Genomic DNA, 17,628 nt, shown 5'->3' with positions numbered 1-17,628 from the left:
TCTCTCTCCATACATTAGGCCTGCCATCACAGGAATCAGTCTGATAAACTTTTGCTACACACTCTCAATAGCCAGAGCATCTCTCTGCAGATAAGGAAGCCAAAATTGCATACAACTGTCCAGGTGTGGCCATACCAATGCTCTGTATAATTTCAGCAAGACATCCCTGCTCCTGTACTCAAGTTCTCCCACAATGAAAGCATTCTTCACCATCTGCTGCGCCTGTTTACTTTCAGTGACTGATGTACAAGGACACCCAAATCTTACTGCACTTCCCCTTTCCTAATCTGTTACCATTCAGATAATCTGACTTCCTGTTTTTGTAATAAAGTGGATAACTTCACATTTATCCAAATTATACTGCATCTGCCACTTGCCAAAATTGCACTGAAGCTTTTCTGCATCCTGACTGCATATCTGCCACCTTTCACCATCTGCAAATTTGGAGATATGGCATGTAGTTTCCTCATTTAAATCATTAACATGTATTGTGAATAGCATGCTCCTTGCAGTACCCCACGAGTCATTCCCTACCAGTCAGAAGTACCATACTATATTCATGCATTGTCATTCTCCATTTTCTTTTTAAACGCATTCATTCACATTTGTCCACAAACCGTATGTGTCACTTGTCCTATTCTGTAAATCTGAAAGGTCATCAACCCGAAGCTTTAACATTGTCTGTCTGTCTGTCTGTCTGTCTGTCTGTCTCTCTCTCTCTCTCTCTCTCTCTCTCTCTAAGGTTGTTGCTTGACCTTCTGAGTGATCCTTGCACGGTTTTCACTTCAGATATTCAATATCCACAACATTTTGCTTTGCTGTTAATTTGAACACCCATTCCTGAAGGATCTTCCAGTTTTCCTCACTGTTGATCAATAACATCCTAAGTCTTTCACTTTTGGGGCAACCCCTTTTTTTTAAACACACTAACCTCCCCTCAGGCACCTCATTGGCGGCTTCCCAAAATTTCACAGCATCTATTGAGTCTGTTTTATCCATAAACTCAAGGGTTGTTTTATAACGTTGGGTGCTAAGCATAATAGTTAACACCCAATCTGTAATATGCTCAATAAATACTAGATTGAACAAACATGACTTTCCGTCAACATATCCTTGCCAGTTGTTCTTGATTATGATGAAATTCTAAATGTTTACTAATTTGATGTTATTATTTTAAAAAAACACATCCACGCATGGGATTAGACCAGTCAGTCTTTAGTTCATCTATTTATCCCTCTCTCCTCCTGTAATGTGATTAATGGACTATGCCAATCGATTAGCTAAACTTAAACTAAATTTATTATTCTGGTATAATTACAAAGAGCTGATAATATTGGGGCAGCCATGTGGGGAAAGTATGCTTATGGCAGATTCCTTAGTAATTTTTGATCTAAGACAAGGCATTAAAAACCACCAAAGAGAGGCCAAGTAGAGTTATAGTGATGTACAGCATGGAAACAGAACCGTCAGTCCAACTCGCCCATGCTGACCAGCTATCCTAAATTAATCTAATTCCATTTACCAGCACTTAGCTCATTTCCCACTAACCCTTCCTATTTATGTACCCATCCAGCTGCCTTTTAAATGTTGTAATTGTACCAGCCTCCACCCCTTCCTCTGGCAGCTCATTCCATTCATGTACCACGCCCTGTGTGAATAGCTGCCCCACAGGTCCCTTTTAAATCTCCCCCCTCTCACCTTAAACCTATGCCCTCTAGGTTTTGGACTCTCCCACCCCAGGGAACAGACATTATCTACTTACCCTATCCATATCCCTCATGATTTTATAAACCTCTATAAGGTCACCTCTCAGCCTCCCACACTGTTTTCTTGACTTAGTCAAGCAGCAGCAAGTTTATCGCATTACTTCAATTAATAAAACAAAAGAATCTTAGTCATATGTACATCCTCAACAAATAACAGCAGGCTCTACAGAAGTTTGGGAGAAACATATCCCACATTCTCTTCAAAAGTAATGCTTTTTAAAACAGGCAAAATAAAAGGTGCATTGAAAGGAAAGGTGCTGTACCCTAGATAAATAGAGGGCTACTGATTCAAGTATATAATTTCTTGGAAGTCTAAATGGCTAGTGATACACAGGGACCTAGATTGTAGAAAAATTACGTCAAATGAGGGGGGGAAAATGGCCATAAAACAAACTTGAAATATAAAAGGATTCATTAATATAACTGTTCATTTGGATAACCTAAGGCTTATAATTATTTGTAATCAATATGACGATGCCTCAAAGACAAGCTAACAGTGCAAGGTTCAAAGAAGTTAAAAATATCAAACTTAGTCACTTACGTTTCATGTTCATATTTGGAGTCCTGTTCATAAAATGCATGTACAGCTGTGTTGTGTGAATAAGAATCTGGTCACCACTGTATCGAACAGAACGGTACCACCATGTTCCCTTTTTATGTGAAGAAAAATAAAAAAGACATTTCATGTTTATTGCTACACAGGGATCTACCATGAAAAGTCAACCAAAGCGCAAGTAAAATTCCACAAGATGGTTTGCTTCAGAACAAAAAAAAAATTCATCTGAGCGCACAAAGATATGAATACATTCAAACTGATTTAAAGACTCACCACAACCACTGGAAGGATCACCATGAATGCAAACCCATACACAGCCAAAACCTACCAAACGTAAAATTAAACAAGATAGTTTCTTGTTAGAATCTTTAATGTGCACAAAGACTTTGATTTTGTTCCCCATCCAAAAATCAAAATAACAGATTTAAAAAGCACATCTACTAAGCCCAAAACAGTGGTGTCAGTTGCCCAACTACTTAGTTACAACTTGAAACTCTAGGTTCCTATCATTTAAATATGCTGACACAAGGTAAAAACTTTTCAAATCACTCAACTAAGTTGAATTTCCTTGCAGTAAGCATACCCTACTCTCAAAGAAATGTTCACTAAAGCACACATCTAGGTTCCAACAGACAGTCTATACCAAGGTTCTTACAATTGGTTCTTGAAAACAAATTTGGGAGCTTTAATTAACAGATCAATTCTCAAAGGAAAGGAAAGCCACATTCGTTTTCAGGCAAGTCATTGTTGAGTCAATACAAAAATAAATCATCGAAGAGGTCTTTACTATCTGAAAATACCAAATATCTATGTGGCTGCTGCATAGTTTATAACCTGTGATTTTAATTGATCGTTTTAACAGTGCCAATTATTCAATAAAAGCTTCAACTTGAACTTCTATAATTCAAATCAACCACAGAATTTTACAGGTGCAAAGATGAATTGAGTATTTATGTATTGTAGTTTCTGAATTGTAACGTACCAGCATGGAGTTCTTCTGGTCTACAATCCATGATGGAAGTGCTATGCCAAAAGTTGTAGCTGAAAGAAAAAAAACAAAGGCGCTATCAATTATCAGAAACAAAAAGTAACCCAACAACATGGGTGTGAATCACAAAATACTTGACTGATACAAAGGTCTAATTTCTACTAATTTGTCATTGGCATCTCATTTTGTCAATGCTTTTTTTTCCTTGTACTCATCAGGACAATTTGCAAGAAATACCAAAGTTAAGGGTAAAGAACATTTGTACTGACAGGAGGGCAACGACTGATTGGCAATTGTACTGATTGGTTAAATGCTGATGTGGAGAATGTACCAGTTAATTATGACTGATAGCAGCACATTCACAATAAAAGGTACACATGCAGGTTGTACTTTTAAAACTCAAGCGTACAACATTAGATCTGACTCTGCAATTGGACATTTACTGCACAAACCAGAGTGTTCAAATAATTATGCTCACAATCAATTTATAGTCATTAGTCATGTTCGCAATCTGGCACATGTGCTCCCACTGGAAGCTACATGCATTAATACACAGGGCATTTGGAGATGGAAAGGGCACATACACACACTGTCTTCTATTTTATTTTAAAACGGGTGCAAGCACCCTAGAGTTCAATTCTCAGGGTAATGACTTGACCAGAGTCAAAATACCTTTGTTTCAGGATGGTATTGGACCTCAGGAGAGAGACTTTGTGGAGTGCCTCAGAGATGGATTCTTAGAGCAGCTGGTGCTGGAGCCGACCAGGGAGAAGGCAATTCTGGATCTGGTATTGTGCAACGAACCAGAATTGGTCAGAGACCTCGAAGTGAAGGAGCCATTGGGAAGTAGTGACCATAATACATTAAGCTTCAATCTGCAATTTGAGAGGGAGAGGGTACAGTCAGAAGTGACAATACTTCTGTTGAATAAAGGGAACTGAGGGAGGAGCTGGCCTAAGTTCAATGGTGCAATACCTTAGCAGGGATGACCGTGGAGGAACAATGGCGGATATTTCTGTGTATAATGCAGAAGTTGCAGGATCAGTTCATTCCTAAAAGGAAGAAATATCCCAGGAGGAGGCATGGGCGGCCGTGGCTGACGAGGGAAGTTAAGAAACATATAAAGTTAAAAGAGAAAAAGTATAACATAGCAAAGATAAGTGGGAAAACAGAGGACTGGGTAGCTTTTAAAGAACAACAGAGGATTACTAAGAAGGAAATACGCAGAGAAAAAATGAGGTACAAAGGTAAGCTGGCCAAAAATATAAAGGAGGAAAGTAAAAGCTTTTTGAGGTATGTGAAAGGCAAAAGAAATGGTTAAGACTAAAATTGGGCCCTTGAAGACAGAAACAGGGGAATATATTATGGCGAACAAAGAAATGGCAGAAGAATTAAATGGGTACTTCAGATCTGTGTTCACTGGGGAAGACACAAGCAATCTCCCTGAGGTAACAGTGGCGGAAGGACCTGAACTTAAGGGAATCTATATTTGCCAGGATTTGGTGTTGGAGAGACTGTTAGGTCTGAAGGTTGATAAGTCTCCGGGGCCTGATGGTCTACATCCCAGGGTACTGAAGGTGGTGGCTCGGGAAATCGTGGATGCGTTGGTGATTATTTTTCAGAGTTCGATAGATTCGGGATCAGTTCCTGAGGATTGGAGGGTGGCAAATGTTATAGCACTTTTTAACAAAGGTGGGAGAGAAAGCAGGAAACTATAGACCAGTTAGTCTGACCTCAGTGGTGGGAAAGATGCTGGAGTCTATTATAAAGGATGAAATTATGGCACATCTGGATAGTAGTAACAGGATAGGACAGAGTCAGCATGGATTTATAAAGGGGAAATCATGCTTGGCTAATCTTCTGGAATTTTTTGAGGATGTAACTCTGAAGATGGACGAGGGAGATCCAGTAGATGTAGTGTACCTGGACTTTCAGAAACCTTTTGATAAAGTCCCACACAGGAGGTCAGTGAGTAAAATTAGGAAGCAGGGTATTGGGGGCAAAGCACTAGATTGGACTGGAAATTGGTTGGCTGATAGGAAACAAAGGGTAGTGATAAACGGCTCCATTTCGGAATGGCAGGCAGTGACCATTGGGGTACCGCAGGAATCCATGCTGGGACCGCAGCTTTTTACAATATATGTTAATGATATAGAAGATGGTATCAGCAATAACATTAGCAAATTTGCTGATGATACTAAGCTGGGCGGCAGGGTGAAATGTGAGGAGGATGTTAGGAGATTACAGGGTGACCTGGACAAGTTAGGTGAGTGGGCAGATGCATGGCAGATGCAGTTTAATATGGATAAATGTATGGTTATGCACTTTGGTGGCAAGAACAGGAAGGCAGATTACTACCTCAATGGAATCAATTTAGGTAAAGGGGCAGTACAGAGAGATCTGGGTGTTCCTGTACACCAGTCAATGAAAGCAAGCATGCAGGTACAGCAGGTAGTGAAGAAGGCTAAAAGCATGCTGGCCTTCATAACAAGAGGAATCAAATATAGAAGCAAAGAGGTGCTTCTGCAGCTGTACAGGGCCCTGGTGAGACCACACCTGGACTACTGTGTGCAGTTCTGGTCTCCAAATTTGAGGAAAGACATTGAGGGAGTGCAGCGTAAGTTCACAAGGTCAATTCCTGGAATGGCAGGATTACCTTACACTGAAAGACTGAAGCGACTGGGCTTGTATACCCTTGAGTTTAGAAGGCTGAGAGGGGATCTGATTGAGATATATAAGATTATGAAAGGATTGGACACTCTGGTAGCAGGAAACATGTTTCCGCTGATGGGCGAGTGCCGAACCAGAGGACGGGGTAGACCATTTAGGACAGAGATGAGGAGAAACTTCTTCACCCAGAGACTGGTGGCTGTGTGGAATGGTCTTCCCCAGAGGACAGTGGAGGCCCAGTCTCTGGATTCATTTAAGAAAGAGTTGGATAGAGCTCTCAAAGATGTTGGAATCAAGGGTTATGGAGATAAGGCAGGAAGAGGATACTAATTAGGAATGATCAGCCATGATCATATTGAATGGCGGTGCAGGCTCGAAGGGCTGAATGGCCTACTCCTGCACCTATTGTCTATTGCGTTTTATTTACATTTTAAACAATAGACAACAGTTAAATGTTAATAATGACTAACTAGTGCATCTTCCATGACAATATCACCAACGATCAGAGTATACTTGCCAAACAGTCAGGAATCGTCTCTTATATAATACCAATGTTGCTTCCTGTTATTTTGGCATATCTTGCAAATTGCTTTGACGAATGCAAGATAAAAAGCTTTGACAAAACAGGTTTTTCAATCAACAATACTTAGAATATAACCACGTAGCAATGCTGCTTAGGCAATCACCTAGCATGTAGAATGACTTCCTCTGATTGTGTTTTGATGGGCTTATCAATCATATTGCACGCATAGGGAAGGTGGTGCTTCAATGATCGAACAAATTAGTTCGTTGAAGGTTTGTACACTCTCTTCAACACCTCATCAAAAAACTACAGAGATAAAAAAAACTCTTAAAATGTTTGGTGCCTCTATTTTGGTTGGTCAAAGGCCTGAAGTTAACAGTGATGTTGGACCTACCACACTACTTTCAAGATAGTCATAGAGATGTACAGCATGGAAACAGACCCTTCAGTCTAACTCATCCATGCCGACCAGATATCCTAACCTAAGCTAGACCCATTTGCCAGCATTTGGCTCATATCCCTCTAAATCCTTCCTTTTCATATAAGCACCCAAATGCTTTTTAGCTGCCTCCACCGCTTCCTCTGGGAGCTCATTCCATACACATACCATCCTCGGCATGAAAAAGTTACCACTTAGGTTTCTTCTATATCTTTCCCCTCTCACCTTAAGCCTATGACCTCTAGTTCTGGATTCCCCTCACCCCAGGGAAAAGACCTTGTCTATTTATCTTATCTATGCCTCTCATAATTTTGTAAATCTCTATAAAGTCACCCCTCAGCCTCCGATGCTCCAGGGAAAACAGCCCCAGCCTATTCAACTTCTCCCTGTAGCTCAAATCTTCCAACTCTGGCAACATCTTTGTAAATCTTTTCTGAACCCTTTCAAATTTCACATCATCCTTCCAATAGGAAGGAGACCAGAATTGCACACAATATTTCAACAGTGGTTTAACCAATGTCCTGCACAGCCACAACATGACCTCCCAACTCCTATACTCAATGCGCTGACCAATAAAGGAAGGCATACTAAATGCTGTTTTCATCATCCTATCTACCTGGGACTCCACTTTCAATGAGCTATGAACCTGCACTCCAAGGTCTCTTTATTCAGCAACACTCCCTAGGTGTACAAGTCCTGCTCTGATTTGCTTTTCCAAAATGCAGCACCTCACATTTATTTAAATTAAACTCCATCTGCCACATCTCAGCCCACTGGCCCATCTTATCTAGATCCTGTTGTACTCTGAGTTAACCTTCTTCGCTGTTAACTAAAGCAGTTTTGTGGGCCTCCTGGGAGTCTCCAGCTATTGTCAGGTTCTAAGTAGAGCAGGTTTTTTCAAGAGTCTGGCATAAGGCATAACAATGACACATAAAGACCATCAGAGTTGGTTCTGAGTGTATAGCGTCTCCATACTTGGCGTGTTGGTTGGGAGAGAGCACACTACTATTTAGGGTGTCTTACTTCCATTTTCCATATTTAGGAAGGCTCCTCTCAGCTAAGGTAGGCACTGATAACAAAATTCATCACTGCTTTTCATGTGTCAGCTGTGATAAACCCTATTGCAATAACTTGAAAATAAACTTTGGGTAGTCCCAACAGATGGCAGGTCAATTTCATATAAGGCAAGGTGCCAATCCCACAATTACTTGGGCTCAGGTATTAGAATAATAGCCAAGCATCTTTTTGTGACTAATACAGTTGGTATTAGGAACTAATCACTGAAATTCATGAGCTTGCACTTGGAACTCACTTTATGACAGAATCAACTTCCTTTACTTTTGCATTTGAAATACCCTACACAATATAAATCTGAGCAGTTGTAATCCAGATCGGGGGAATAAAATTCATAGCACAAAAGTAGCCCTAAATCAAACTAGATGGCGGTGTCAGACAAAAAATAAAGACTGTTGCTGTAAGAAACAGAAAGGACATCACCTTGATAGTCAAATTCTTCTGAGGTTGAGGTTATAGAATGCTGCTGGGACCAGAGTGAAGGAAGCTTATTATACATCTGGGCGTGCCTTACCTGAACATGAGTGCCCAACCTAGGATTTTAGTGTTCTACTGCTTAATGTCTACACCTTAATGAGTGACTGAACACTTTTTGAAATGTCTGGTAGGAAAGTTACTTGTGCTGACCTCTTCAAAGGTACAGTGTAACCAGCTATTGAAGAGGTGCATTAATGCAGTCTAAGGAGCAAACAGAAATGAGTTTGAGATTTTAGAGAAGATTTATAGCTCAGGTTGTGGATCAAATTGTAAATTAGCTCAGAGCTGGTGAATTTGTTCAGACATTTTGTCTGATGTAGGAGCAACAGGGTGGTGGTGATAGGAGATTTTAATTTTCCCAACATTGACTGGGATTCACTTAGTGTTAGCAGTCTGGATAGAGCAGAATTTGGAAGGAGCATCCAAGAGGGATTTTTAGAGCAGTATGTAAACAGTCCAAGGGGTCATATTGAACCTGGTGTTGGCAAATGAGCCCGGCCAGGTGGGTGAGTAAATGATTACTTTGGGAATAGTGATCACAATTCCATAAGTTTAGAATACTCATGGACAAAGATGAGCATGGTTCTAAAGGAAGACTGCTAAATTGGGGGAAGGCCAACTATACCAAAATATGGCAGGAGCTGGGGAATGTAGATTGGGAGCAACTGTTTGAAGGGAAATCCACATTCGATATGTGGGAGGCTTTTAAAGAGAGGTTGATTAAGAGTTCAGGAGAGATATGTTCCTCTGAAAATGAGGGATAGAAATGGCAAGATGAGGAACCATGGATGAGAGGTTAAATTGTGAGACTAGCTAGGAGGAAAAAAGATGCACACATAATGTCTAGGCAACTGAAGACAGAGGAAGCTTTGGAAGAATATCGGGAATGTATGGCCAATCTGAAATGAGAAATTAAGAGGGCTAAAAAGGGTCATGAGATATCCTTAGCGAGCAGAGTTAAGGAAAAGCCCAAAGGCTTTTACTCATATAAGGGAACAAGAGGGTAATTAGGGAAAGGGTTGGTCCACTCAAGGAAAAAGGAGAAAAGGTATGCGTGGGGTCAGAGAAAATGGGGGCAAGATTCTTAATAAGTACTTTGCATCGGTATTCACCAAGGAGGGGGACATGGCCAATGTTGAGGTTGGGGATAGATCTTTGATTACTCTAACAATAGGTAGCATGGTTTTGTGCAGGCAAGGTCATGTCTTACAAACCTAATAGAATTCTTTGAAGAGGTGACAAAGTGGATTGATGAGGGAAGGGATGTAGATGTCATAGACTTCGTAAGGACTTTAGTAAGGCATTTGATAAGGTTCCTTATGGTAGGCTGATGAAGGTGAAGTTGCATGGAGTCCAGGGTGTTCTAGCTAGATGATAGAACAGGAGACAGAGAGTAGTAGTGTGAGGGAGTTTCTCAAAACTCCCCACAGGGATCCATGCTGGGACCACTGCTGTTTGTGATATACATAAATGATTTGGAGGAAGGTGTAGGTTGCCTCATTAGCAAGTTTGCAGATGACACTAAGGTTAATGGAGTAGCAGATAGTGAAGGGGACTGTCAGAGAATACAGCTGAAAATGTGTTGCTGGAAAAGCGCAGCAGGTCAGGCAGCATCCAAAGGAACAGGAAATTCGACGTTTCGGGCATCAGCCCTTCATCAGGAAGGTCTCCCTCTACAAGGATTTCAGTGAATCCCTCTCTCACTGCACCCCCCCACCCCCTTCCTCCCTCCTGTCAGAGAATACAGCAAAATATAAATAGATTGAACAGTTGGGCAGAGAAATGGCAGATGGAATTCAAACTGGACAAATGCAAGGGGATGCATTTTGAAAGATGCAATTCCAGAGTAAATGGAAAAGTCCTGGGGAAACTTGCTGCACGGAGAGATAGAGGTGTTCAGGTCCATTGTTCCCTGAAGATGGCAACGCAGGTCAGTACAGTGGTCAAGAAGATATATAGCATGCTTTCCATCATCAGACTGGGTATTTAGTACAAAAGGTGGCAGGTCATATTACACTTGTATAAAACTTTGGTTTGGCTATATTTGGAAAGCTGCATACAGTTCTGGTTGCCACATTACCAAAAAAATGCAGATGCTTTGGAGAGTGTGCAGAGGTGGTACACCAGAATGTTGCCTGGTATGGAGGGTGCTAGCTATGAGGATAGGTTGAGTAAATTAGGATTATTTTCATTGGAAAGGAGGTTGAGGGGGGGGGGGACCTGATTGAGGCCTACAAATCATGACAGTAGACAAGGTTGTTAGCAAATAACTTCAATATCCCCCCCAGAGTGGAGGACTCAATTACAAAACGTCATGAGTTCAAAGTGAGAGGGGAAAAGTTTAGGGGAGATATACATGGAAAGCTCTTCACACAGAGGGTGGTGGGTGCCTGAAATGCATTGCTAGTGGTGGTGGTAGGGATGGGAACAATAGCATCACTTAAGATGTATCTAGACAGATACATGAATGGGCAGAGAGCAAAGGGGTACAGGTCCTTAGAAAATAGGCAACAGATTTAGATAGAGGATATGGATTGGTGCATGCTTGGAGGGACGAGGGGCCTGTTCCTGTGCTGTAATGTTCTTTGTCACCATGGGTGGCACGGTGGCAAAGTGGTGAGCACTGCTGCCTCACAGCGCCAGGGACCCGGGTTCAATTCCCGACTCAGGTGACTGACCGTGTGGAGTTTGCACATTCTCCCCATGTCTGCATGGGTTTCCTCCGGGTACTCCGGTTTCCTCCCACAGTCCAAAGATGTGCAGGTCAGGTGAATTGGCCATGCTAAATTGCCCATAGAGTGAGGTAAGGGGTAAATGTAGGGATATGGGTGGGTTGCACTTCGGCAAGTCGGTGTGGACTTGTTGGGCTGAAGGGCCTGTTTCCACAATGTTAGTAATCTAAACCATGCTAGGTAACATCAATGAGCCTCTAGTGAAGCATAGGTGTTCTGTCCCACTTGTTTTTTTTAAATCTGTCTCTGTTTATGGTGGTAGGTGAGATCATTTCCGTTTCTGTTTCTGAGGGGTTGGTAAATGGGATCCAAATCCATATGTTTGTTAATGAAGTTCTGGTTTGAATGCCTGGGAAATGAATTTTCCCAAAACAAACTGGCAAGAACAATAAATCCCTGAAGTGGCAAAGTACCTTGTGGACCATCTGGATTGCCATATTCTTCCCAATTTTTGCGAGACTCTTCATCTGTTAAACTAGAAGACAAAAATTAAGTGTATATCAATATTAAAACTGATATTCTAAATGCTAGTAGCATGAAGCTGAATTTCAGGGGTCAAACGTTTATTTTCAAGGGACCATCTTGACATTTTTTTTTGAGGGCCACTTCTTGATGTTTAAGGGTTACAGTTTGATTCTCAAGGACTCAATTTTAATTCTCAGTCTTGTTTATTAAATGATGCACTCACGTATCACATACCTTGCGCATTTTTATTGACATTTGAAATACTTAAGGTAAGCACATCTTCTGCAGACTGGTGAGATCACAACTATGACGACTATATACAGACAAAACTGGAAGATCCGAGTCAGGTAGTTTCAAACAAACCTTTTTCAGGGCACAAATCTTCCACAGACCACATCAAAATCAGGAAGGTGGAATATTTAAACCAAGCAGCCACTATCCTTTTTACTTCATCTAACACCTCAATCTTTTGATTTAAATTTAAATATTGTCAGTAGTCATTACAATAGCATCCATTGTATTCTGCACATATAGTAACTCCCAAACACATGCAGCATTAAGCCAGAGATTTCACATTAATTTGTAAGCAGCAACATAGCTGTAACGGCAAAAATTAATGATTAGGATGCTCCGGCTAATGGATCGGGAAACATTTTTGCCAAGGCATATGGCGAATTTTGAATTCAATAATAAAATCTGAAATTTAAAGCCAGCTGAATGGTAACAATGTAACGGCAATCAAATGTAAGATCATATCTGGTCTACTTATGCCCTTTAGGGTCAGAAACATACTGATGACATCTGGCCTGGTCTACAGGGGATCCTCTGAAAAGGCTCAGCAAGTCACTTAATTCGATCAAACCCAACACGTTGGCAATTGCAGAAACAGCACTGTTGAGTCTGCAAAGCCCTTTTGACCAACATCTGGGGAGTTGTGCCAAAATTGGGGCAACCTTATCCCAGAAATTAGTCAGGCTGTTTCTTAACATTTTTTTATACACAAGGAATCACACTTTGTAGACAACATTCCAAACTACTACTATACATTCTGGTTTGATCCACCAGCACAGAGGTGGTGGAACAATGGTATACAGAGTCAGAAAGGAGTTGCCCTTGGAGTCCTTAACACCAGATCTGGACCCCATGAAATCTCACAGCACCAAGTCAAACATAGGCAAGGAATCATTACATATAGGAGTTGGGACATCATGTTGCAGTTGTATAGGACATTGTGAGGCCATTTTTGGAGGACTGTGTACAATTGTGGTCACCCTGCTACAGGAAGGTGATTATTAAATTGGAGGGTGTGCAGAAACAATTTACAAGGATGTTACCCCAGGTCTTTTGCCCAGGGTAGGGGAGTCCAAAACTTGAGGGCATAAGTTTCAGGTGAGAGGGGAAAGATATAAAAGGAACCCAGTGAGCAAATTTTCTAAAAAAGGGTCACTCGTGTGGAATGAACTGCCAGAGAAAGTAGTAGATGCAAGTACAGTTACAACATTTAAAAGACATTCAGATAGGTACATGAATAGGAAAGATTGGTTTAGTTTGGGAAGCTTGGTCAGCATGGACAAGTCTGACTGCAGGGTCTGTTTCCGTCCTAAAATGACTGATTATAACTCTACGAATCCTCTTGCTTATAACCAGCTATCACACCACTTCTACTGATGAACCGGTATTCCACCATATTGAAGAACATTTGTACAAAGAAGTGAAGGCAGCAAGGACACAGCACATAATTTGGGTGGGAGTCTTCAATGTCCATCACCAACAGCGGCTCGTTAGCAGCATTATTGTCCAAGCTGACAGGCTAAAGGACATAGCTGCTATGTTCAATCTGCAGCATGTGACAAAGGAATCAACACGAGGAAAAAATCTCCTAATTTCAAATTCTTTCACAGGATGATTTATTGCCATCCCAGGGACAGTTAAGAGTCAACCACATTACAGTGGGTCTAGAGTCACATGTAGTTCAAACTGTTAAGGATGGCAGTTTCCTTCCCGAAAAGACATTAGTGAACCAGATGGATTTTTCTAACAATTGACAATGAAGTTATGGTCATTATGAGACACTTAACTCCCCCATCTGCCATGGCAGAATTTGAACCAAGGTCCCCAGAACATTACCTGACTCCCTGGATTCACAGTCTAGCAATTATATCACAAGGCCATCGTCTCTCCATAAACTTGACCTTGCCCTCATCAATCTACCTGTTTCAGGTGCATGTGGCTAGATCAATACCAGGATGAATGGTCACTCCTCAGGCCATGTGGAGACAAAGTCCTGTCTTCATAATGAGGGTTCCCTCCATTCTGCAATGTGGCACTGCCACCATGCTAAATCGGATAACAGATTTAGTAACTCAAAATGGAGCATCCAGCCACCTTCTGAGTGAAGATGAATTCAAATTCAGCCAGGTTTTTTGCACTGATGTTGCTCCCCCTTGTTGAAGATGATGGGTTTGTGGAAGTATTTGGTAAAATGCAGAGCTTAGATCTGATCCATTGGTTGCGGAATCACTTTGCCCTGTCTACTGTATATTGTTTCCATTGTTTGGTATGCAAGTAGTTCTGTGTTATATTTTTATCAGGTTAACACCTCATTTTCAGATATGCCTGATACTGCTCCTGACATGCCCTGTTGTACTCATTAATGCAGCATATGCAAGGATTCCACTTATCAGAATACACTGGAGAAGAGATATTGCAACTTAAAGTATGATATATACTCGCAGGAAATATGTTGGTCCATTAGGTACTATGACCCTGCTCACTAGCTTTCACTGAAAACACATGCTTTATCAAAGAATGTCATTCCCAAACCACTGGTGAAATCCTGCGATTTCTTTATTTAAAATAAAATTTGACACACTGAAGCAAAATAATCAAAGCCATGGGTACAATACTATCATACTAGCTACTGTTATTAATAGCATTACAGTCAATTATTACAGAAAGGTCAGCAGTGGGTGTGATGTATTTAACACTTAGGATTTAACAGTCAAATACATGCAAATAGAGTCCATAGGTACAATCAGCTGTTTTGCAATGCAATATACTGGTTATCATATCAGCAACTAAGAGAGTGAATCCAAATCTTAGTATAGCAAATTATGAAACAGTGCTCAATAAATCCATTCAGGGCTGGTGGTAGCATCCCTACTTCTAAGCAGACCCTAAGGTCAAGTCCCACCTGCTCCTGGAGGTATGTCACATTGAATACCTCGCTGAGCTGGAAGGTTCATTTCCAGACCTTGTATTACCCTACTAGGTAATATCTTCGGTGGGTCTCCAGCGAAGCACTGCTGAAAATTCCTGCTTTCTATATGTTTGGGTTTGTGATGTCATTTCCTGTTCCTTTTCTCAAGGGGTGGTAGATGGGGTCTAACTCGATGTGTTTGTTGATAGAGTTCCGGTTGGAATGCCATGCTTCTAGGAATTCGCGTTTGTGTCTTTGTTTGGCTTGTCCTAGGATGGATGTGGTGTCCTTCCTCATCTGTATGTAAGGATACTAGTGAGAGAGGGTCATGTCTTTCTGTGGCTAGTTGGTGATGTATCCTGGTGGCTAGCTTTCTGCCTGTTTGTTACAGTCCTTGCAAGGTATTTTGTAAATGATATTAGCTTTGCTCATTGTCTGTATAGGGTCTTTCAAGTTCATTATCTACTGTTTTAGTGTGTTGGTGGGTTTGTGGGCGACCATGATGCCAAGGGGTCTGGGTAGTCTGGCAGTCATTTCCGAGATGTCTTTGATGTAGGGGAGAGTGGTTAGGGTTTCTGAACGTGTTTTGTCTGCTTGTTTGGGTTTGTTGCTGAGAAATCAGCAAACTGTGTTCACTGGGTACCCATTCATTTTGAATACACGATATAGGTGATTTTTCCCTGCTCCGTGCTGCAGTGTGTGTTGGTTCATTGAAATAATGTTCTAATGCAGCTTCGTTTGAATGTGTTGGGATGATTGCTTCTGTAGTTCAGTATTTGATCTAGATGTGTTGCTTTCCTGTAGATGTTGGTTTGAAGTTTGAAGTTAAATAGAAAGCAGGAATTTTCAGCATTGCTTCGACTGAAGCCCACTGAAGATGTTATCTAGTAGAGTAATGAAACATCTGGAAATGAACCTTCCAGCTCAGTGAGCAAACCTACATCCAAATCCTCAATGTGAGCTACAAATCTTCTCAAAACTCGTGAAGGTGTGCCATATTTTTAAATCAACCTGTTCATAAATACCTAAAGTAGCTAGTCGTGTAAATTAGAAATTAATGGGCCCTTGTGGTGCCTTGGTCCTGTCCACACTTCTGGACAAGTTCTGCATTTAAATTCCACCTACTTCAGAGGTGTGCAATAACATGCCTGAACAGATTCACAAAAATATCTTCAATAAATCTGGTAATTCATGGGTTAGCACCAATAATAGTGAAGAAGGATTGGTATAAAAGAACTCGTTTGGTTCAGGGAAAGAAATCTGGGAAAGGAACCTACAAGCATCTCCACAATTCAAAACATATGAGGCCTTTTCTGGAGTACTGTGTCTAGTTCTGGTCACTCATTTGTAGGAAGGATATTATTAAGCTGGAGAGGGTTCAGAAGAGGTTTACCAGAACGTTGCCAGCGATGGAAGGTTTCAGTTATAAGGAAAGGCTGGATAGGCTGGAATGTTGTTTTCACGGGATCAGAGGGGTTCAGGTGACCTTATAGAAGTTCATAAGGTCATGAGGGGTATATATAGGATAAATGGTAGGATGGGGAATTTCAAAACTAGAGGGCACATTTTTAAGGTGAGAGGAGAGAGATTTAAAATTAGCATGAGGGGCATTTTATTTTTAAACAGTGTTTGCCTGTGGAATGAACTTCCTGAGGAAGTGATGGATAACGGGCAACTTTTTTCACACAGCGAGTGGTGTGTATGGAATGAGCTGCCAGAGAAAGAAGTGGTGGAGACTGGTACAATTACAACATTTAAAAGGCATCTGGTTGAGTATATGAATAGGAAGGGATTAGAGGGATATGGGTCAAGTACTGGCAAATGGAACTATATTAATTTAAGATATCTGGTTGGCATGGACAAGTTGAATCGAAGGGTCTTGTTTCTGTCCTGTACATCTCTATGACTCTAGTATTGCCCACAGTTCATAAACATGTCAAAATAGTTTATTGTAAGACAAGGATCTAAGGAGGAGGAGGAGGAATTGAAGGAACTTAGTCCCAGTTTTAAAAACATAGTAGTGAAATTTATGGAACTGAAAGCTGATAAATCCTCAAAGCCAAATCATCTACAGCCCCAGGTTCTAAAGGTGGTGACAATAAATGGTTTGATTATCACCTTCCAAAATTCAGATTCAGAATTGTGTCAGCAGATTGGAAGGAGACAAACGTACATGCACCATTTAGAGGAGGGAGGGAGAGAGAATAAAAGCAATTACAAACCAATCAGCCCCCAGAGTCTATTGCAAAGGGCAAGCTAACAAAACAAACAAGATAGTAAATGCTTCTTTTAACAGAAATACGATAGAAGCCAAAGTGACCACAAGGCCCTAGAGAATGAAGTTGGGGAAATAATCGGGAGCAATAAAAAGGCAGAGAAGTTGAACAAAGACTTTGCATTGGTCCTCACAGTAGTCAGCATGAATAGCATTCCAAAAATACAAAGTAATCAAAGGCAATAGGATTTTTGGTGAGGGGGGCAGTGTTTCAGTGGAAAAATAGAAATGTAGTCTTCTATGATCTCCGATTCTGAAAAGGTTCAAGTTTGAAACCTGATGCAACATCCTTATTTTAAATGGGAGGAAAACCAAAAGTAGGAAACTGACAATAAGCCAGTTAGTTTAACATCAGCAGCCGGGAAAATTTTAGTCTATTACAATGAATGCAATGGCATAGTATTTAGAAAAATAACAATCAAGCAGAGTCAACGTGGCTTCAGGAAGGGGAAATCGCACCTTGC

The 17,628-nt window shown here is 41.0% G+C and overlaps 1 protein-coding gene across 1 annotated transcript in view; it reads right to left on the bottom strand.

Annotated features, from left to right (window-relative positions):
* Nucleotides 1–17,628, bottom strand: part of sec63 (SEC63 homolog, protein translocation regulator) — a 110,777-nt gene that overhangs the window by 43,302 nt on the left and 49,847 nt on the right. The window contains exons 5-8 of the mRNA XM_060856506.1: nt 11,639–11,700; nt 3,305–3,363; nt 2,596–2,646; nt 2,308–2,416 (exon numbers count right to left, since the gene is read on the bottom strand). Of these exons, the coding sequence (XP_060712489.1) occupies nt 2,308–2,416; nt 2,596–2,646; nt 3,305–3,363; nt 11,639–11,700 (281 nt within the window). The remainder of the gene's footprint in view (nt 1–2,307; nt 2,417–2,595; nt 2,647–3,304; nt 3,364–11,638; nt 11,701–17,628) is intronic.

This window comes from Hemiscyllium ocellatum, chromosome 3, assembly GCF_020745735.1.
Source record: "Hemiscyllium ocellatum isolate sHemOce1 chromosome 3, sHemOce1.pat.X.cur, whole genome shotgun sequence".
NCBI classification, from domain to species: Eukaryota; Metazoa; Chordata; class Chondrichthyes; order Orectolobiformes; family Hemiscylliidae; genus Hemiscyllium; species Hemiscyllium ocellatum.
This window is presented reverse-complemented; position numbering and strand designations above follow the sequence as displayed.